Source organism: Ursus maritimus, unplaced genomic scaffold, assembly GCF_017311325.1.
Source record: "Ursus maritimus isolate PB19 unplaced genomic scaffold, ASM1731132v1 scaffold_35, whole genome shotgun sequence".
Taxonomy (NCBI): domain Eukaryota; kingdom Metazoa; phylum Chordata; class Mammalia; order Carnivora; family Ursidae; genus Ursus; species Ursus maritimus.
Genome location: NW_024426119.1, coordinates 19586416 through 19610260, shown reverse-complemented (window position 1 = coordinate 19610260; position 23845 = coordinate 19586416). Strand labels below are relative to the sequence as shown.

At 37.4% G+C, this 23845-nt stretch overlaps 1 protein-coding gene across 2 annotated transcripts in view; it reads left to right on the top strand.

Annotated features, from left to right (window-relative positions):
• UNC13C (unc-13 homolog C) overlaps positions 1-23845 on the top strand; it is a 538361-nt gene that overhangs the window by 321167 nt on the left and 193349 nt on the right. For both annotated transcript variants that reach the window (XM_008705990.2, XM_040620622.1), the window contains one exon: positions 16546-16679. In XM_008705990.2, coding sequence (XP_008704212.2) covers positions 16546-16679 — 134 coding nt within the window. The remainder of the gene's footprint in view (positions 1-16545; positions 16680-23845) is intronic.

Here is a 23845-nt window from a genome sequence, read left to right as displayed (position 1 = left end):
ATTCTTCTAGTTATTTGTAGATGAGTTATCTAGTTTGAAAGATTCCTAGATTCGGGGCGCCTGGGTAGCGCAGTCGTTAAAGCGTCTGCCTTCGGCTCAGGGCGTGATCCCGGCGTACCGGGATCGAGTCCCACATCGGGCTCCTCTGCTATGAGCCTGCTTCTTCCTCTCCCACTCCCCCTGCTGTGTTCCCTCTCTCGCTGGCTGTCTCTCTGTCACATAAATAAATAAAATCTTTAAAAAAAAAAAAAAAGAAAGATTCCTAGATTCACCTTTTCTATATTTTGTTTATGAAAATTTCACTGATTTATTTTTCCACTACTCGGTGGATAAACAATGAAGAAAAGTGACCCTCAGCTCAGTCAGCTTGCATGCCTAAGAGATAAAGGGGAGCACCAAAAAGATATGGGGCCCGTCTGTTCTTTTCTAGTTATCCATCTTCATATTTTCTGGTGTTTTTAAGAAAAATGAGCGTTGGCTATATTGGAATCTCTGGTTAGAGATCCTCCATGTTGACTATATACTCTCCTTGTGTTTCTAAGGGTGATAAGAAATAATAGACAACATTTGTTTCATAGGAACTCATTGGTTGTACCGATTATCATTACTGAGTTTTTCTATGCCATTATCACTGGTGTATTCTGGCACTGCTACAGAGCTAACACTTGACATTTCTATAAACTTAGTATTTATTTAGTGCTTTCATTAACTACTCTCATCTCCTTCCATGTGCAGATGAAAAAAAAAAAAACACAGTAGGAGGGGCGCCTGGGTGGCACAGCGGTTAAGCGTCTGCCTTCGGCTCAGGGCGTGATCCTGGCGTTCTGGGATCGAGTCCCACATCAGGCTCTTCTGCTATGAGCCTGCTTCTTCCTCTCCCACTCCCCCTGCTTGTGTTCCCTCTCTCGCTGGCTGTCTCTATCTCTGCCGAATAAATAAATAAAATCTTTAAAAAAAAAAAAAAACACAGTAGGAGATGGAAGTCAACTGATATCCAATCTTTTTACTGACCCCATTTAGCATGGCTATTAAACATTGAGAAATAATCAACTTTAGAAAAGCAACACCCTAGTGACTGTCTGTTTTTGCTAAGTCTAACATAAATTTTGGAGACTTGAATTACCCTCAAGCAATTTTAGTTCACGACATATAATCAATAAATTCCTTATAAGGAAATACGGGCGTTTAGGCCTCCAGATAAAGTTTGCTTACTTGCATTAAGACCAGAGAAAAAATGGAACTGGAAATCTTTAAGGCTTCTTTCAACTCTACAACTCTGACTATGAGCAGTCTGACAGTTACATTCTATCATGACAACAGCTACAGGTACCTCCGTGCTAATTCTCCTGAAATTACTGCTGCCTGCATCTTGACTTTCAGTCTACGTTTGACAAAACAGGAATTTGATATTTTCTAGTTGATCATTCTGATATCTAAACTGACATCTTGTCATCTTTTTAGTTATAGATTTCAGTTTACAAGCCAGCACTTCGAAGACTATTTACAGCTTCCTGGCTTTTGGTCTATAGTCAGTCTTTCACCTTAGTTAGCTGGCTAAGGTTTAAGCATCTACATTTCTCCTACGTAGCATAAGAAACCAAAAAAAAAAAAAAAATCCCACTGATAAAAGCTTAAAAAACAAAATATCAATCTTCATTAAAATGTAAATTTTCACTAACCATTAGTTTTTTTATTTGAAGTGATGATTAAGCATTTGCAGGAAATGTATAGAATAGATGCTCTTAGGTCCAATGAAAGCCATGCACTACTCATCCTCCATTCTTGTCATCAACATGGCACCCTGTTAAGTTCCCAAGTTGCATAAAATATCCAACTCATCTGAAAACTCTTTGGATGGGGGCACCTGGGTGGCTCAGTCATTAAGCGTCTGCCTTCAGCTCAGGGCGTGATCCCGGCGTTCTGGGATCAAGCCCCACATCGGGCTCCTCCGCTGGGAGCCTGCTTCTTCCTCTCCTACTCCCCCTGCTTGTGTTCACTCTCTCACTGGCTGTCTCTCTCTCTGTCAAATAAATAAATAAAATCTTAAAAAAAAAAACAAAAACAAAAAATAAAACCACTTTGGATGGTCTGAGGCTTATCAGTAGTTCTGAGTTAGCTAGTCTATTACGGATAAGACATCTTATAGAAAGTTTTAATGGGATGTAATTAAATCATAGGTCTTACAATTCTTTGCGATGTCTCTAATCTTATTTCCATGGGCAATTATTGGATTCTCAGGGTTTAACTATGTTTTTTATTACAGCTTTATTTAAAATAAAAAACTCTAATAATGGTGATATGTCATATTAGCGGATTTTATCTTATTTATACCTATTCTCTATTAATAATAACCTCCTTTTCTTAGGGCCTAGCTTACTTTTTTTTTTTAAGATTTATTTATTTATTAGAGAGAGAGAGAGCATGCAACCCAGCAAAAGTTGGGGGAGGGGCAGAGGGACAAGCATACTGCCTGCTGAACAGGGAACCCAATGTGGGGCTCGATCCCAGGACCCTGAGATCATGACCTGAGCCGAAGGCAGACACTTAACTGACTGAACCACCCAGGCACCCCCCAGATTACTTTTTACGATCTTATTTTGAAAAATGTCCTAAGTAAAAAATAGTAAACACTTACGTTTTTTTAAAAAACTAGTAATACTGAAATGAACACCTAAGTACTTGTAACCCAGATTTAGAAAGGTAGCATCTGGTTCCTCAGAAATAACCACTCTAATGAAGCTTCTTCTAATGATCCTTTTGCTTTTCATTATAGTTTTACCACATATAAACATTTGTTTAAATTAGTTACTATTTAATTTCATTTGCTTTTAAATTGATATAAGTAGAATCGTACTGAATATATTCTTCTGTGGCATGATCTTTATCCTTCGGCATTGTGTGTTTGAGATTCATATGTGCTGCTGTATGTCGCAGTCTGTTTTAGGTTGAGTCCCCTGGAAACAGATTCTGAGGTGGAGAATTGCATGCAAAAGTGTCCCCTAGGAGTGCTCTGATGCTCTCGCCAATAGAAATTTATGTAATAGTCAAAGTGTTCTGTGTCTACGCTGCCTTATGTGGTGGCTAGTGCCACTAGCCACATGTAACTTTTGAATACTTGAATTAATTTAAATATAAATTTAAGTATCCAGTGGCTAGTGGGCTAGTGTATTTGACATCTCATCTGTAAGGAAGTGGGAAAGGCAAGATCAGGCAGATGGGGAGGCTGACTTGCAGTGTGATTATAGCAGAGCACAGCCGATCCTATGGGAAGGAGGTGGGATTGCTCTTCAGGGCAGTCCGCAGTTGAGGCAAAGCAACTGAGCTTTGGTATCACAGCATAAGCTGTGCTTTATGTGATTAGTACTTTATCGTGGAAGAGGGAGTAACTTGGGTGACTCAGTTCCTTGCCTCTGAGTGCAACTTCCAGCGAAGAACACAACTATAATTCCTTAGCAGCCGTTATTACCAGCGGCAAGGGGATTGTGCTTGGCCCTAAAGAGGAAATCTGAGCAGAGCCCCGCAGTACCTACTACATGGCTGGCCATTCGCTTTCGGTACACTACGGAAATTCCATTACATCAATAAATCACAGTTTATGTATTCTACAGCTGAGAGAGAGTTGGGTTACTTCCACTCTGGGGAACTGTGGCTATTGTAAACAATGTTTCTCTAAGCATTTCTGGATATGTCTCCTGGCGAATGAATGGAAAAGTGTCTCCAGGATCTATACCTATAAGTGGAATTACTGGGAGTTAGAATATGTGTGTAATTGACTTCACATAATAATGTCAATCTGTGTTCTAAAATGGCTGTATATTTTGCAAATTACAACTCTTCATTCAATAGCTCAGTTGTGTTGACTGTGAGAGGCTTACTCAGGCTATCTGTTCAACCATTCAGCAAGACAGACTTAGGGTTTTTACCATCATCCCCTTCCTCACCCCCTAGATAAAGCGTTAAAATAACTTTTACCCAGCAGTGGTTAGCAGAATTCTAGGACAACTCTCTGTGAGTCATGCTCCTATAGAATACTTTTCCTTAAAATGTGGGGGGAACCTTTGACTTGCCTCTAGCTAACAGAATATGGTGAAAGAGCACACACACAAAATGAAAACATAAACCTAAAACAAAAGTTTAAACCCATGATTAGGTTATGTTATATAGGAAAGGCAGAGGACTTTTACAGGTTAAGGTCCCTAATCAGTTTGCTTATTGCCTCAGATGAGATAACACCTTGATTACAGCCTGGTGGGACACTGAGCAGAGTACCCAGTTATGCCAAGCCTGGATACTGACCAGTAGTAACTGTGAGACAACAAATGTCTGCTATGTAAAGCTGTTAAAATTGTGGTAATTTGTCACAAAGCAACAGAAAGTAAATACACCTGCTTTGCAGCAAAATTTCTATTTATTTCAATTACAGCATCTTATTTTCTACATCAATTTCATTTCCTTGGTTCTTTCATATTTGGAGTAAAAGACTTTATTCGTTCTTTAAGAGAATTTTTAATCCATTGAAAAGAGACACTGAGTGTACGTCAAATTGTTGCACTATAGTAGCCAATAGTAACTGCTTCCTTTAGAAAATTATATCCCTCTTTTTTTTGAGATAAATTATTTGTTAATTTTAAGGATAAAATATCTAAACATCTCCTTCCTGAAACATCTAACAATAGCTGAGCTAAAGAAGATAAAATGTACAGATTTTAATAGTGCTTCAAGATTCCTTTAAGGACAAAAATGGTTTTGGAAGATAATGACAGAAACAAAAGGAAAATGTGGATGACACCTAGAACATAGAGAAAGCCTACAGAGAGTTCACATTTTATAAAGAATAATGGGGTTATATTAATTCAGATCAAACCATCTGCTTAGACAAATAAACTCAAATGAGTCCTGTTTTATTCTTACTCATGTAACATCTGTAAAAATGGGTGCTCCCAGGGGCACCTGGGTGGCACAGCGGTTAAGCGTCTGCCTTCAGCTCAGGGCGTGATCCTGGCATTATGGGATTGAGCCCCACATCAGGCTCCTCTGCTATGAGCCTGCTTCTTCCTCGCCCACTCCCCCTGCTTGTGTTCCCTCTCTCGCTGGCTGTCTCTATCTCTGTCGAATAAATAAATAAAATCTTTTTTAAAAAATGGGTGCTCCTGATACACAAGTGCTTCTTCCTATCATACTTGGGGTTCTTTGAAAGCAGAGCCTAGAAAAAGGAACTTGTCAGTAGTTTGAGACACAACCCCAGGAAGAGAAGTATAGTAGGTAGAGAAAATGAAAAACTAAAGTCAGAAAAGCAAGAAGGAGTACTAGAATGAGCTGCTTGTCTCTGTTGTCAACTGAGGCTCTGTTCCTTTGGGAGCTTACTGGGAAACCACATAGAGCATACCTCTGAATCGTTCCAATGAAGGATGGGGAGTGTAATGGGTTGACTATCTCCCCAAAAGCTATGTCCACCCAGAACCTAATAATGTGACCTTATATGGAGTAAGACCTTTGCAGATATAATTAAGGTAAGCATCTAGAGATTAGAGTAAGGTCCTAAATCCAAATATAGATGTTTTTATAAGAGAAAGAACAGAAGACACAGAGAAAAAATGAACATGTAGACACAGAAGCAGAGAGTGGAGTTCTCCATTCATAGACCAAAGACTATCGAGGGTTGCCCAGCCATCAAAAACAAGGAGAGAGACATGGAAGGAATTCAGAGTCTCTAGAAAAAGTCAACCCAGCCAACATTCTGATTTTGGACTTCTCACCTCCAGAACTGTGAGAGAATGCATTCCTGTTTTTAGCTGGCAGGTTTGTGGTAATTTCTTATGGTAGCACTAGGAAGCTAATACAGAGAGGCTGAGCTGTTGAGCCTGTCACACTTCTGGGCCACACTTGATTGTGAAAGAATGGCTACTTCCGACTTTATAAGAAGCCCCAAGGAGCAAAGCAGAGAGAGGTTGCAGCAAGTGCTTGATGTGGGACTCTGCCAAAATACACGGAATTACTCAGCAGAGCTGCACGGATATCAGGTGGGCTGAAGGGATGTGACAGTGTATCCACAAGCAACTGCTTCACTCCTCCAGCAGTGATTTGGAGAACCAAGTCCCTTCCTTTTAATGCTACCATCTTAAAACGGTACTAAGGTGCCTGTGCTTTTGCATAACAAACTAGAAGAGAAAAGAACGCAGTGGATTAGATATGGAAGGTTAGTAGGCTATAGCACTTCTCTTCACGTTCTACTGTATAGAACTCAGTTACACTTCCATAACTAACTGCAAAGGAAGCTGGAAATAGAATTGTTCTGCTTATTTATCACCGTAACAAACTATACCAAATCTCAATGGCGAAAATATATACATACATATATATATGTATGTATGTATTTTGCTCATTAATCTATGTCTGCAGTTTGGCCTGGGCCCGGTTTGGATGGCTTATCTTTGCTCCAGGCAGCACTAACCGAAGTGCCTCAATCAGGGCTGGGGCGTCCACTTCGGAGATGGCTACACACATGGCTGGAACGTTGGTAACGACTGTCATCTGAAAGCTCTGCTGAAGGTGGTATCTTGGAACCTGAGTTTATTTCCATGTGGGCCTCTCCAAAGATTCATTACATTCGTCTCAAGTACGCATTGCACTCACTCCCAACACCTTACAAAATTCTTGTGCTATTGCAGTTTCAGGCTCATGCTTGAGGTTCAGGATCACTCTATATCATGTCCAGATGGAGATGAAGCTCCTTGAGTCCTGTTTCTGAAGTGTGGTTCCTCTTGATCTGAATATCTGGAAACTACAGAGCCAAGATGTCAGCTCCTCCCACATGCTCAATATATAATGGTGAGATAGAAATAGTATGACTGAAACAGATATTTCTGTTCAAAAATAGGAGACACATGACCGTCACTTGTCCATAAAAATCCCGAAATCTAGCTGGGAACAAGTTGTCAGTTCTTAATTGGAGCTCAGTCCTGCTGTCTGGGAATTATTCTCTGTGACTCTTGGCTCCATTCGCTGGGCTTTTAGCCTTGCCCTTGGGTCATTTATCCTGTTCCGTAAGGAACAGCTCATTGTTAACAACTGAGTAGCCTTCTAGTCTGCTTCCTGCCCATAGACGTTTGGAGGTTCAAAGTCATCTTTTCATTTTATACTCATTTAATTCTTTTCTGTCCAAACTGATATAATTTATTTCAAATATCTGTGAGCATTCCATTAGACAAAAACAGTGCTCATGTTTCTTACTGAGACAGACCTTCTTTACCATGGATGGAAAATCATGGGCTAAAGGACAATGCACTTAAGATTCTTAGAAGTCTTTGTCTAGTTGAAAGACACTAGAAGGCATTAGAAACTACAAGATTCTTACAAGCCATTTTTTTCTGGCAGAAAAATTCAAAGAGGAACTTCCTTAACATTCTTAGAAACTCTACTAGGTATATCTTAAATATTCATAAAGCTCTTGGAAAACTTGCTTTGGACCTGACATCTTGCATGATCTTAGAGTCATTCCAGTAAAGGGCTCTGGATTTGGCACCTTCATTATTATGCTAAATCCACCAGCTCACATTCTATCTTCTGTTTTCTGTATTTGTTGTAGGTGGCAATGTGGACAAATTTTCCCCATGGAAGTGATCTTTTACCTGACCTAAAATAACGATTTCTTCACTGTCCTTCAAGTTCTCACTGACAAGTCCTCTGATTTCAATAATTACCTTCTTGAAACCCTTCTAGCTTCTGTCTACCACCACTCAGGCCCAAATCATTGCCACACGTTTTAAGTTTGTACTACATTAATGCCCCACTTCCAGTGTCAAAATCTGTTCTAGTTATCTATTATAGAGTACCAAACTACCCTAAAACTTAATGGTTTAAGATAGTAACAAGAGCTTACTTCGCTCATGTATATGCAATTTGAGCAGGACTGAGTGGTAAAGTCTCAACTATGTTCTATGTGGCTTCGGCCGATGTGGTTTGACCAGAGTAAAAGTTCTACTTCCGGCATGCTTACTCAGATGGCTAGCAAGTTGGTGCTGGCTGTCAGCTGGGAACTGTACCAGATGTGCTGGTTGGTTATTTTCCACATGGACCTCTCCACAGGACTACTTGGGCATTTTCAGTGTAGTGGCTGGATTTTAAGAGTAGATGGTCCAAGAGACAGGACTTGGGAATCGCCAGTTTCTTAATACCTCAGCAAGAACACTGACATAGGTCATTTCTGTCATATTCTGTTGGTCAAAGTCGCTCATATTCAAGGAAAGGAAATATAAACATACCTTTTAATGTGAAGATTATCAAAGAATTTAGTCTTATTTAATATTCCTACAGTAATGTAGCTGTGTACTCAAGGAAAAGGGAAAACTGATTTGGGGAACAGCTATCCAGTTTCTGCCACAGTTTATTCCAGCCATTTAAAATAGTATCTGTGTAGAGTCTGGGTGGCTCAGTTGGTTAAGCGTCAAGCCTTGATTTCAGCTCAGGTCCTGATATCAAACCCTGCATCAGGCCCCATGCTCAGCAGGGAATCTGCTTGAGGATTTCTCTCCTCTCCCTCTGTCCCTCTCTCCAACTCGCGTGTGCGTGCACACACTTCTCAGATAAATCTTTAAAAAAATAATAAATTTAAAAATTTAAATAATAAATAATTAAAATCAAACAGTACCCATATATTTAGGGGTAGGAAGTTATAGTTATGCAAGATGAGTTCTGAAAGTCTGCAGTACAATGTGGTGCCTATAGTTAACAACACAGTGTACATTTAAAAATTCATAAAGAGGGTAGATCTCATGTTCAGCGTCTTATAAGTGGAGCAAAGGGTAAAAGCAAAGAGACATAAGGAAATTTGGGGGGTGATGGATAGGATTATTACCTTGTTATGGTGATGGTATCATGGATGTATGCATATATCCAAACTTATCAAACTGTATACATTTAACATGCAGTTTTTGTTTATTATACTTCAATAAAACTATTAAAAATAGTAACCATATATTTTTAAGTCAACATTATATCAAGTACTTACAACTTATGGGTTCTGTTTTCTTCTCTGTAAATTTACTTACAGGCATATAATCATAGAAAATATAGTAAAAAGAGACAGCATATGGTCAATTTTTAGCTGCAATGTGAAGGGATTTCCTGTATGCCTCTTAACACTTAACATTTGTAGAGATCTGAAATTTAGAAAGTTTTTCCTTACGCTGTACTAAAATCTTCTGTACTGAAAATTTTACTCCTAAGCCCTAGTGTTCTTCTTGAGCACGCAAGACCAATCTAATTTATCTTCTAATCTCTTCCTATATGACAGCCCATCATGTATTTGAAGTCCACTATCATGGTACTCCTGAGTTTGGTCTAAGCACTGCTAGTTCTTTTAAAGGAATAGTATCTTAAATGGAAAATAAATGCCAGCTACATGGGACCTATCACATTTTTCCTTTTTGACATAAGTTCAATTTATATAAAGAGAAAAGGCAAAACTATTAGTGTACCCACTGAAATAGTTTTATGTTTAAGGAACTTTCTTACGCTTCTCTCTTGGAGTCTCATAAGAGTGTTACCAATTAGGTAGACTGTGTACCATATGCCATAAATTTAATTAGAGGCAAGTATTCACCAGTTACAGTAATACATGTCCGCTTATTGAAGATATTCTTCCTATACATTTGCTAGAATCATCAGAAACAGAGTATTGGGTATATATAATCCTAGTTCAATGTTAGAAATCTGAAGTTAAAAAAATTAAATACTTTTCCAAATTGTACATATTAATGTTAAGCTGAGAACAAAATATAAGTTTCTGATTCTGTGTTCGATTATTTTTTCGATGACACCATGCTGTTAAATAATTTGTATATTTAAATCTATATTCAGAGTTATGACATTTTACAGTTATGTATAGATCACTTAACCGTGTACAGTCTATTCAAATTCAAGGAACCATTTAGTGCTGTTAAAAGCCACTGAGAATGTCCAAACACTTTGAGAGGCAGTTTTGGCAATTTAAATGTAAAGATATCTTGGACTTAAGCTGAAAGGAACCAGCAAAGGTTCTTTAAATATTTTGCTGTAGTAAAAGTGAATTATTCAATATATGCAATTTTTTTCTAACTAGATTAGCATATTTTTAATTTTCAGTGATTCCTTTTATTTAAGGCCACTAGTTGCTCAATTTTTATTCTCAATTAACAACATCTATTAAGTTATTTGAGTAGAACAGTAATTTCCCAACGACCTTTAATTTAAGAAGTAATGTTTTTACAGAGGGATCGAGCATAAGAGTTTATCAGCACTTGGAAGAGGCACCACATAAACACCCAGAAAGATATTCCATCTCCTCTTAAAATTAGGGAACTGCGTATAGTTGGAAATTTCTCAGATGTAAAGGTGAAACAGAAATCTTTTGTTATAATGGCAAAATGCAAAATCTAGCAAATCCATGACTGATACTGGTTTTTAGGAGGAACAATATCACTCTTCTTCCAAAAAAAAAAAAAAAAAAGCCTATTTTTACCTGACTTATTTACAAGTCAGGACTCTTGTCCTGACTCTTCCTGTGAACAGGAGGATTTCAGAAGAATAGAGCCGTATGTGTTAAGTCCAGATTCCCAGGCCATACCTCCGTTTACCCTGATTTTGTAGGTCTGCAACAGAATAAAGTCAAATATACTTCTCATAAGCAACCTGGGTATTCTGATAAACATGATGAATCTGCTTAGAAAAACACTGGTCAGTGGCTGCTTTGAATATAGTCTCAAATTTTACTCCTTAGTGTATTTCTTTTAGATTCTCATTGTTGCAGTTCACGTTGCCCTAGGCACTTTTGCTAGGGACTTAAAAAGCCAATTATATAATAAATCATGGATTCAGTATATGGATGGTGCCCCAGCTGTCCCCGAAAGACAAAGGTGACACAGCTTTATTTGCCTGAAACATTAGTTTCCTGATCCATGGTACAGCCAGAATACTAAGGGCTCTTCATTAAATGTATGATCAAAATGCAGCTCATTCATCCTAACTCCCTGGAATCTCTCCCACTCATATGCAAAGTTTAAGTGACTTACTATATGCCAGTAAAATTCAGGGGAAGAAGAAGGCATCTCTGACAGTGACATTAAAGAACAATAGTGGAAAAAACTTTTGAAGCAGGTAGATGAAAGGTGATGAACTTTTAAATGGTCTAAGTAAGTGGTGAACTGAGCTTTGCTAGAAGCAAAAAAGAAAAAATAGTAATGGGAAGTGTTGATATCACCTTCAAAAGGGTGCTTCATTTGTGTATATACAAGGAGACTTAGATCGTCAATTAAAATTATTAATGTTTCCATTTGGCAATGGCTCTCAAACTTAATTAGGGGAGATGTCATAAGCCCTGTTAATCAGTAACTTAATTTGCTTTATGACTTAGCAGACAAAATCCAACTCTGTTCTCTATTTAACTTGACTAACTTTTAACTTGAGGTGAAGGGAGGGTAGAGCAAAGTAGGCTCCCTTAAGAACATGAAATTTTCAAGGTCTGGGTGTTCTGCCTTTGAGGACCTTGTGTGACCTTGGATGGACCACTTTAAACCACGTCAGCCTTCGTTTTCTCCTCTGTAAAACGCAGAGATTACAATTGTCTGTACCCTGTCCAGCACTGTAATGTGTCTACAGAACAAAGAAAAGAGGTATAGTGATATGAGGGCTGGGGTGTCTATGAGCTCTTGGCAGAAGTCGAAAAGAAGTGAGACGAAAAAGATTTGCGTTTCTTTATGCTTTTCTGTTTCTCTTCTTCCTTCCTCTGGACCAAAATAAATACTGGTCCCAGCACTTCAACCACTCTAGTCAAACATTTAATCTCTTTTTCTTTTCCTACTTTTACTGTACCTCAGTAGCTAATCCAATACCGCGTCCTCGACTTCTAAATCCAGTTCTGCAGAAAAGCCATGACTATCCAGAGTAGTGACACTGTAAGTTCAGGGACCCACTCTACCTACACAAAGCTCCCAGGCTACCTGGCGGTGCCACCGTGGGTCCAGTTCGGGCTCTCTGTCATTCCTTGTGGTGACTGTTTCAAATCTTTACTATTTACTCCTCTTCCTATACATCTCAGGATAGAAATTCCTAGCTATTCTTTCTCACCATCAACAAGACTTATCTGCCAGACTCTATTGCCTGACTCGGAAGAAGCTATGTTCTTCATGTGTTTGAGGCCAATTCTCCCACATACACTCTGGATCCATTCTTTCCCATTTCAACTCACTCCCCCATCTATGTCACTCTTTCATAAAGTTGTATTATTTTCCTTATTCATATTTTTCTCCAAGGTCTTGCCTCTGGCCATATATTCTCCCTCTCTTTGAGTAATCTTATTTACTCCATAATTTCAGTTATCACATATATACTGGAATTTTTCTAGCTATATCAGCAGTCCAGAATGTTGCTTTAAACTCCAGACTTATGTACCCAATTACTTTCTGGATAGTTCCACTTGATTTCTCCCTCTCTCTCTTCTTTCTCACCACTTAGGCAATGAGTTCTGTCAACTTCACTTATTAACCATTTCATAAATATGTTCATGAGTCCATCAGTTTTCCTCATGAACTGTTTCATTAGTTTAACTTCAATTAAACTTCCTGCTACTGGCAAATCATTTAAAACAAAAATGTAATTAAGTAGTCCTATGTTTGAAATCTTCTAATGGCCCTCATCAGATATGGTTTAAATGTTAATTCCTTGACATGACACACATGTCCTAAAGGATTTGACCACTGCATCTATTTCTGTAGCCTTTTGTTTCCCGAAGTAAGTTCAAAGGAAGATTATTCTGTGGAAAGTTGTGCAACATGAGAGATGGAGAGGAGGAAGGGAGTGGAGGGCTTTGTCAAGTTAAAAGTTGAGGAACTAATGCTCCATTTTTAGCTCTCAGAGTAGTGGTTTTCAAACTAGTCTCTGAGCTAGTAGCACCACCATTACTAGGAACTTCATTATATATGCAAATTTTTGAGGCCTCGCTCTCACCCTGGTGAGTCAGCAACTCTGGGGTAAGGACTGCCAGTCTGTAATTTAGCAAGCATTCCTAACAGTGCTGCCGAACACTACAGTGTGAGAACCACCGTCTTAGGGAATCACGATGCACATTAGCATGGTACTCCAGGAATCTAGAAATAATTTATTTAACTTTGTTTTAAGCAAGCGTTTTCTTACTTTGTTTGAGCATGGAGAGTGTGTGTGTGTGTGTGTGTGTGTGTGTGTAAATAATGCTAATATCCACTAGAACCAATGATAGAGAAACATACTCTGTCAAAAGACACACTTGTTGCCTCACATGGCTGGTAATTCTCCAATTATGTATCTGTCGTGTACTTTAGCATTTCAGTATCCCCTTATTTTACTAAGTATCTTCCCCAGCTCTTGTCTAGCCAACTCCTAATAGGAGGTGTTTAAAAATTATATACTTATTAAACAAATACACGGAATGCCACATATTTTGTAGCAGACTTAGAAGTGTTGTATAAGTCCTACACTAACATGAAGATGGCATCTGTTATTTTGATTTTTTTTGCATGTAATAGTTCTTTCTATATGGAATATCTTCATATTTTCTCATTCGATATTATAAAAGTATAGTGTATATCTTGTCAGCTTGTCTGGTAAAGCTTTTCTGTATTGAAATATCCTTTACAAACATGACCACTGGAAATTTCTTCAGCTGATCCTACACCCTGGCAACTTTCCCATGTTCACAAATTCTCTCCTGTTACACTCTCACAGTTTTTCTAGTCTCTTTCCTCAATAATCTATTAAGAAAATAGTGCTTAATCACTATAATTCTAATGATCATAATCAAAATCTATCTGCTAAGTTATAGTTTTATGAACTGACTGTATTCCCATTTGTTCCTTGTCATTAATGGGTTTACCATTATTTATTATATAGAGTGTAAATATATAAAACATATTTTTCTTATGATAAATATTAATTTGTAAGGGTTTCAGTAAATATCAGTGTACTTATTACTAGCTTCCTAAATTTCTACTACCATTGTCTTAATTTTTCTGACCATAAGATCAAATGCCCCAATAGACTTCTAGAATATTAGTAAAGTGTTGCTTAGAAAAAAATTAATCTTGGGGCGCTTGGGTGGCACAGCGGTTGGGCGTCTGCCTTCGGCTCAGGGCGTGATCCCGGCGTTATGGGATCGAGCCCCACATCAGGCTTCCCCACTATGAGCCTGCTTCTTCCTCTCCCACTCCCCCTGCTTGTGTTCCCTCTCTCGCTGGCTGTCTGTATCTCTGTTGAATAAATAAATAAAATCTTTTAAAAAAAAAAGAAAAAAATTAATCTTTAAGAAATCTGGTAAATATTTCAATATACATGATTGTACCTCATTCTTTTAAACATGCAGGCTGTTAAAGTGCACTATTAATTTAGGGATAGCTTGATTTATTATAATGTTATGTGGTATGTAAAAACTTTTGATTCAACATCCAGTTTGGCTTATTCTGGGGCAACACACAGAATTTGATGAAAAAATGGTGCCATCTATAATCTTCTAATGTCATAAAAAAGAGTAATGAAAGTAGAATTTGTGACAGCTAAGGGATTTTGGAATCAATACATATTTGACTACTTTATTCTCTCCTTCTTTCTGTATTACTCTTTACAGAATGACAGTAAGTGACTGTGATGTTAGACATGTCATCTAGAGTCATTTGCTTTCATTTAATCGCATTACTTAAAATAAGCTAGACATACTGTTTTGCTGTATACACACCATGATGATTAATGACAGTATTAATCAAGTTCAGATATATTTGAGAAACAAATGCTGTGGCCATCAGAACTAATTTTATTTACAACCTTTATAATCTACCAGGGTCTCTTGATTTTTAAATACATCACAGAGGAAGAAATCTATTGAACTTAATCTAATGAGTAAATAATCACATTATTGTAACAATAATAAAATCTCGTTCACCAAAGAAAGATAAATTTAAACAGAAAATGTAACTTGAAAGTAGGCAAAGCTGGATATTTATAAGCCTGTATTGCTGCCTGATTTTCTTCCTGAAGATTTTCTGATGTGCCTTGATGTATCTCAGGAATTGAAAGAGGAAGCCTGCCAAGAAGTTTCAAGTGGTTCTCCAGGACTACATATACAAGGCTCTTAAGAACCATTGGAGAGTACTTATAGTTCATTCTGGCAATTTGAAGTAATTTGTGCCAGCCAGTGATTTTTGGACTAATTTAGCTCTCCAACATTTAATATCTGTTGCATTTTGAGCATAAAGGTAAATCAACAGCACTTGGAAGCACCTTAGGAAAATACATGTCCCCAAAGGTACATTATAGTGTATGGAGTTCTGTAATAGGAAGTGGATTCAACATAGGACTATATTTTAACTTAAGTGAGGACAATAATGTGATGATGACTCACTCAGGTCGGGTTACGTGTCTTGGGCAGCATTAGAAGACATGCATACAACCATTTAGCAGAGGGTGGTTGATCTTTAGATGAGACATCATTGGAAATAGCAATAGTTTGGGCTTGATAAGGTCTAATCCACTTTTTCTGCCAGAGAACCCCTGAATTTCCTGAACCACAAATTGAAGTTTTCAGATATCCTGGACCTATAAGCTTGTAAATCATTTGGCAAAAATAATTAGGGAAGCCATATGCTTCCTACTTATTTGTATACTTGAGCGGAAGTTGTCTCTGCCTTTATCTTTTTTGCCTAATTATTTAAAGTAAATGTAAAAGAGGTTCTCTAAGATTACCCACCAAACAAAAGAATTGCATGTATTGAGTATGACGTCGATATGTGAAACATACGAGATTGTTATTGTATTCTGTTCATCTCATTATAAACTTAGATCATCCTGGACAACACTCTCAGAGGCGAGAGCTGGAGAATTCATGAAGCATGATAAATCAAAGATTTAAATATGATTTAAACGTACACACACACAAGAAAGATACATAACTTTTAGTTAACTAGATGCATTTGTGGGTGGAATGAAAATGGTCCAGGCCATTCATAGAACATTTATATACTGTAGAATTTAACGGTACTGGCTTTGTAACCAGACAACCTTGAGTTCTGCCCACTTACCACCAATGTGACTGTGGACAAAATATTTAGGCAGGATAAAATATACACACACATACACACACACCTTTATACACAGAATTCAACCTCTGTCCTTGGAAGAAGCCCTATTAAAAGGATAATGATAATTATCTATGTAGATGATAGATTATCTAATGATAATTATCTATCTATAATGATAATTATCTAATATTCTATGATAATTCCTAAGATCATGAACTGCAATTAAGAAAGAGCAACCTCCAATTCAAAACCAAAGGATGGAGAAATGCAAGTGTGGCCTGGCCATTGTGACTTTATCCTGTGGGATATCATTCAATGAAGAATGGAAACCTGAATTTAATAGCTTTGGCTCACATGACCTAAGAATTTTTCCATAACCACTTTTCTCTAATCCTTCCATTTGACAGTGGTAAACTAAAGTCATATCATTTAATCTTTTCTTTTGCATGTCGTGTGACCTTGTGAGCAGAGTAAGAAACAGGACATTCCTCGTGAAGATCAGGGACCGACAACTAAGAATTTGGATTTTTGGCCCCAGCTTATTACACTGATGGTTACTATTATTGATGAGGATAAAACTGCCTACACGCCTGTCCTAAATCAGTAAGTACATTGTCTTGGAAATGAATGGATTTTATTCCACTCAAGTTATGAAAACATAAAATATTTGAAGCATGGTTTGTACTCTCATGGTTTATACTCTCATTGGAACAGTTTGTTTTCCAAAATTAGGTTTTCTAAAATTAAGCTATATAAGGCAGGGTTTTTGTACTTTTAGCAGTAAATATCAATTTGGTGATATTATGACTTTTTAGTTCAAACCCCATAGAGTAAGATTCTTTGGATATAGAGACAAATATTTCCCAAAATTTATTTTTATTTGACATAGAAAAGTTTCTTCTTTGGTTCCTTTCATAATTATCTCCTGTCTCAAAAAGAACAATAACAACAGAAACCCCCACAAAACTATCCCATTATACTTCCCCCAAAACTAAAAAGAATGTTGAAAAGTTAGTATTGAATATATTTCATTGTGACTTTGTAATAACAGAGATTTGTCAAAAGAAAACCTTTCAAAATAGTTCTATACCACGAATTTATTGCAATATTTAATAGTTTAAGTCCATTTTCTCAAGTAACAGTGTTAAGCCCATGCCCCTATGCATAGAATTTGCAAATTATGAGCAGATAGACAAGCAGATGAATTAAGATTCATAGCTATTCTAGAATAACAGATTCTAGAAGAGTCTAAAATTATTAATTTATCAAAATGCCACTTGCTATGAGACCTTGGGCAAATTATCTAATTACCCTGGGCCTCAGTTTCCTCATACATTACAAGATAATATCCAAGATCCAGTCCAACTTTAGTGTTGCCTGTTTAGGATTTATTTTATGCCCACATGTTGATGGCTATACAGCAAAAGCAAAACAGCAGCTGAATCTGCAAACCAGGCACTTGTAATGTGATTAATGGAGAGGGTATCCTGACATATTGGTAATACCTGAAATGCTCTGGGCAGCAGGGATAGCAGAAGTAGAGCATGTAGGAGATTCAGACTTACTCTGGAGAACTGGTTTTATTATTTCTCTATAATGGCCAAGACAGGGTCAAAAACCTTACGTTGAATCCAATTGAAATTTCAATTACAGAAGGAATAAATTTAAGTATCCCAATTTTCATCCTTTCCTTGTCTCTTAACCGCTGACTTTCACCTGCCCCCAGTTCCTAATTGTGGAGAAATTGGTCCTCTTTGATATGCAACCATGATAGCATCATTAGGTTTGCCTTTATACTTTCTTCTCCCTTTCGCTGTTATACTCACTTTTTCTGCCTGATGACCAGAGTATCTCCTGATGACCATCTATGGAGACTCTGCTGTTTTATTTTCTTCTCATAGCTTAGGACTATATCTTCTCTCTTTTTTAAAAAAATTATTTTAAAAGTATGTATGTATATAGGGGGAGAGAGAGAGAGCGTGAGCAGGGGCAAGGCCAGTAGGAGAGGGAGAGAGAATCTCAAGCAGGCTCTGTGCTGAGCATGCAAAGCCCCACCCGGGGCTCAATCCCGTTACCCTGAGATCACAACCTGAGCTGAAATCAAGACTCGGACGCTTAACTAACTGAGCCACCCCAGTGCCTTTGTCTTTTAATACATGACATGTCCTCCACTTATCCTGGGCAGCTTCATGGAACAGATATGTTTTCTCCTTCATTTTTCGGACCTTCTTTGAGACAGAGTAGATTTCCTGAAGATAGGGAAATCAATATTTGTTTTGTGCCCTTGAGCTGGTATAGGCCACTTGGTAAATGACTATTGAATGAAAACAGACATCTTCTCAGAAATGCTAGTGAAAAGTTATATGGAAAGATTTTACTTCTAATCAAAGAAATTCTTTACATTTACCAAATACTGGAAATCCAGGTATGACTAGTAAAAGATATAAAATCATGGAATCAATTAAAGTTTCCCAGAATTATTTTTAATCATATACTATGAAACATATACAAAGATTTTATTTGGCTTTTTGGAACTATATTAAAAAAAATGGAAGGAATACAATTAGTTATAGCAAAAATAAAATTTAAATTATGACCTAAATTAAGTCTACTAAGTATAAAAAGGAGCAATGAGACAAGGAAAGGGATCTTTGTTTTGCTTTTTATTTTTGTTTTTAATGTCGGAGTTTAGAGTCATTTTTTTTTTTTCTATGAGAACCTAGCCCTAAAAAAACTTGAATGCCTTCCTGGTATTTGTAATCTATGTTTTATGTTTGTATTTGCTCAGATTGTGAGGGTGTTTTAAAGACTTAATAAAATTTTATGATAATTTATAATAATTATAGAATGAAAACTTGAGAAGAGGGGCTTTTTTATATTAGTATATATCCAGGTATATATATTGGTTGAGTGAATGAGGAAATTAGAGTAAACCTGTGTATGTAGTTGACATCTATTCTCTCTGTTCCTACTTCATTGTTAATTGGTGCACTAGAGTATTTGAGCAATATTTATTTATATTTTAAAAAATTTATGAGGTAGTTTTCTAAAAAATTTCTGCTTACAGAAATTTCACTATTTTATTGCGATTGAAAACCATTAAAGTATTTTCAGATCTTTAGGTGTGGCTGTCTCTCTGCCCTCCCCCCCCCTTTTTTTTAACATTTATTGAAGTATAATTGTATGCAATAAAACTGCACATTTGAATTATACAATTGGATTAGTTTTGGCATATGTATCTAGCCACAAAACCCTCACCACAATCAAGATAATGACTATATCTATCACCCTAATAAGTTTCCATATGCCTTTTGTAACCCACTCAGGCAACCACTAGTCTGCCTTCTGATACTATCGTTTGGAAATTTTGCCCTTTTATGTAAAAGAGTCATATGTACATTTTTTGGGTCTGACTCCTTTCACTCATTACAACTATTTTGAGATTCAAACAGGTTGGTGTGTGAGGCAATACTTTGTCTCTTTTTATTTCTGAGCAATATTCCACTATAAGATATACTCCCAAAATGTTCATCTATTCGTCTTTTAGGGTTAGGGTCAAATTTTTTTCCCCTAGTTTAGGTTGCTATAAATATTTGTTTACAAGTTTTTGCATAGACGTATTCTTTCCTTTCCTTTGGGTCACGTGGTAGGTACATGATTTGTATTCTTAAAATTGCCGAACTTCTTTCCAAAGTGGTTGTACATTGCCAAAACTTAGTATGGTTAGGATTTTTTAAAGCCATTCAAATAGGTGTATAGTGGCATCTCTTTGTGGTTTTAATATGCATTTTCCTAAATACTGATGTTGGCCATCATTTCATGTGCTTAATTACAATCTATATATCTTTGATGAAGTATCTGTTCAAAAGCTTCTTGCCATTTCCAAATTGGGATGTTTATCATTTTATTATTGAGTTATAATAGTTCTTTATTTACACTAAGTAAGGGTCTGTTGTCAGATATAAATGTTGCAGTATTTTCTCCTAGTTTGTGACTTTCATTCCATTTTCTTACTGGTATCTTTTGAAGAACTTTTTAAAAATTTTGATGGAGTAGTCTAATTTATTGATTTATAATTTGAGCTTTTTGTGTCCTATTTAAGAAATCTTTGCAACATCCACAAGCCAACTTTTAATACCACAGTTTTCTTCTAGATGTCATACATTGAGATCTATGATTCATTTCAAGTTATTTTTTGTACATGGTATGATACAGAGTTTAAGACTCTTTGGGATTTTCTTTTCCACTCTTATCTTTCCAATTCCGCTTATTAGAAAAATTATCCTTTCTCCATTGAATTAATTTGGCAACTTTGTCAAAAATCAATTGACTATACTTGTGACAGTCTAATTCTGTACTCTCTGTTCCATTGATTTATTGATCCATATAACTGTCAGTTTGGTGATGATGAACTTCTTCAGCTTTTGTTTATCTGGAAAACTCTTTATCTCTTTCAATTCTGAAAGACAGTTTTGCCAACTAGAGTATTCTTGGTTGGCAGGTATCTTTTTTCCTTGCAACAGTTTGAATATATCATCTCACTCCCTCCTGGGCTGCAGAGTTTCCTCTGAAAATCCACTGATAGTCTTATGCGGATCCCCTGTGAATAACAAGTTGTTTTTCTCTTCCTGCTTTTAAGATTCTCTGTCTTTTATTTTTTTCTTTTTGTCAAAGTTCTCACTTTGTTCATGCACTGATCTCCTGAACTCAGCATCTTTACAACCATTATTTTGAGCTCTCTCTCTCTCTCTCTTTTTTTTTTTAAGATTTTGTTTATTTATTTGACAGAAAGATAGAGAGCACAAGTAGGGAGAGAGAGAAACAGGCTCCCCCCTGAGCAGGAAGCCCCATGTGGGGCTCAGTCCCAGGACGCTGAGACCATGACCGGAGCCAAAGGCAGGCATTTAACGGACTGAGCCACCCAGGCGCCCCTATTTTGAGCTCTCTATTGGATAAATCATTTACCTCCATTTCACGAAAATCAGTTTCTGGTGATTTACTTGTTTTTTTTGTTTGTTTGTTACATATCCCCCTGTTTCTTCATTTTCCTTGACTATTTTGGTTTCTGCACATCAGATAAAACAGCCACCTCTCCCAGTCTTGACAGACTGGGTCTCATCAGTCACCCCAGCCTGAGTTCCAGGTTGTCTCTCAAACATTTATCATTATCCAAGCCACCATCTTTGTTTTTTGTGTCTCCCATAGTTGAGAGTTTGTCAAGACTTGTCAGTGTCCCAGAAGGGGGGTGGGGATAGCAGTCAGCACTTAGCTGCAGGCTAATTAGAAGCCAGACCCTTAAGCAACCACTAGGAAAATATGTAGTTAAGCACCTTCCAGGGAGAAACTGGAAAATGGACATTTTTGCCTATTCCCCCTGCACTGAGCTCAGATGTATAGCCATGCAGTGGGGGGTGCGGGGGGTGCTCTTGCACCTGTTGAAAAGCTACTGCTTTGTTTGCTATATTCCTGTGGGGCTTGTGAATGCAAGCCCCATTGGCTGTCAGATATAGGTAATTTGGGGACCCATCCCTCAGAAGCCATAAAGTGGGGCACCAAATGTGCAGACAAACTCCTTTCAGAGAGATGCTTGTAATTTGGTTTTGTTGTTGGAGCAGTCCAGAGGGATAACATGTGAGAAGTGTCCACCAGTTCCACCAAACTCTGGGAAGGATCTCAGCCAGCTCCTAGATGCATGCTAAATTAGAAACCAGACCCTCAGGCTTGTAAAGTATGCAGTCAGACCCTTTCTAGGAGAAGACAGGGAGACAGGCATTTTTGCCCATTCTTTCTGGACTGAGCCTTGAGATACCATAGGGAGTGCTCACAAGCCTATTAACAACTGCTTCTTTATTTGCTATAATCCTGTGAGTCTTGAGGATACAAGCCCCCATTGAATTTCCGAACTAAGAGTTTTGAGGGCCCATCCCTCAAGGTGGAAGGAAGTCTTAAAAGTTGGAGAACTAGGTATACAGTCCAAACTCTTTGCTCCTCAGGGAGACGATGGGAGTTGGGGGTTTCCTCTTGACTGTATGGTGTTGTGTCACGGGTGGAGTTTATGGCAAGACTGTGTCTCAGCCTTTCCTACCCATTTTGATGTGGCTTTATTCTCACTCACCTGATGCGTAGGGTACTTTCCAGGTTTCTCCCAGAGGGAATTGCTCCATGTGTAGTTGTACATTCAGTCCATCCATGGGTGAACTGAAGTTCAGGAGCCTCCTCTGCTGCCATCTGGGTCCCTCCCAAACATGCTTGTTCTTGATCGAGCATTGGAGTTCGTGTCTTTCAGGGAATTTTTACGTTTAATCTAAGTGGTCGAATTTGCAATCACATGCTTGCTCATGACATTTACTTATTATCTTTCTAATGTCTACAAAATCAAAAGTCATTTCCCCCTCTCCTAATATTTCTATTTTGTATCTTCTCTCTTTTTCACTGGCTAGACAGTTATGAATTTTATTAGTCTCTGAAAAAAAATGTGGTCTTATTAAATTCCAATATTGTTTTTTGGTTTTAAAGTAAATTTGTTTCTTCTCTTTATTATATTCTTTCTTTTGTGAGGGAGGATAACTGGTAAGTAGCTACAGCAGTGATCCAGTGAGGAGATATGAGGGCTTTGTATGAGATGATGGAAAGGTAGGATCAGATTTGAGAAATATTAAGGAAATAAGAAACTTTTTGACTAACTGCCTTGAGTGGAGTGTTAAGAAAGAATGTAGAGACCATGAAGGTGCTGTATTTATGGGGGCATCACTAATTGAGATAATAAATTCAGGAGAAAGTATCAATTTAAAGAAGTACATAGGAAAAAAAAAGGAAGCACATAGTGAATTATATTTCGGTGTGGAGAGATTTGGCTATCTGTGACTTCCGTGAGTTATAAGAATTAGGCAGTCGTGTACGTAGATGTGAAAGTCCTGTAGATTGGCGTCCCACAGCTGTACAGTGTAGGGTGGAGGCTTACTATATAGACTTGAAAGTAAGAAATATTTCTTTTTAAATATTCATAAAATTTTACTCTCAATTTACATCACTTGGTTTTTGTAATGCTCACCAAAATATAAGCAAAATGTGTTTTATCTATTCTGTGCTCCTGTGTATTTGTATGTTGTTATTATCTGTAATTTCTTTTGGCTTCCTTCAAAAGTATACATATAGTGAAGGTTGAGTTTTTCTCTCCGTATGAAGAGTAGAGATCAGGACCCAATATGTTGAGTAGAAAACGGACCAGTTTTCAAAGATTTATTTGATTTGCAAAGATAAAGTATGCTGCTTTTATTTTCCCAAGGCTGTGTGATGAACCAGAGCATTATTTCCAAATCATTTAAAAAAATAGAATATTTTATTTGCTACAGCGAGGAGGTTGGGTTTAAGCTACTTTAAGCAGGGACTTGCATCTTGTTCTTTCTGTTTCAGAACTAAGGCCATTCAAAGTATTCAAGCTGCGGATTTGTTTGTTTACACTGTGGCTTCCGTTTGCAACAACAAGGAGGAAACTTGTGGGTATTATGCTAAGTGAAATAAGCCAGACTAAGGAAAACAAATACCATTCAATTTCACTCATAAGTAGAATAAAAAAAAGAAAAGAATAAACAAAAAGCAGAATCAGACTTATAAACACAGAGAACAAGCTGATGTTTGCTGGAAGAGGAGGGGGATGAGGGAAATAGGCGAAATGACTGAAGGAGTGAGAAGTACAAGCTTCTAGTTTCAGAATAAGTAAGTCATGGGAATAAAAGGTATAGTACAGAGAATATAGTCAATGATATTTT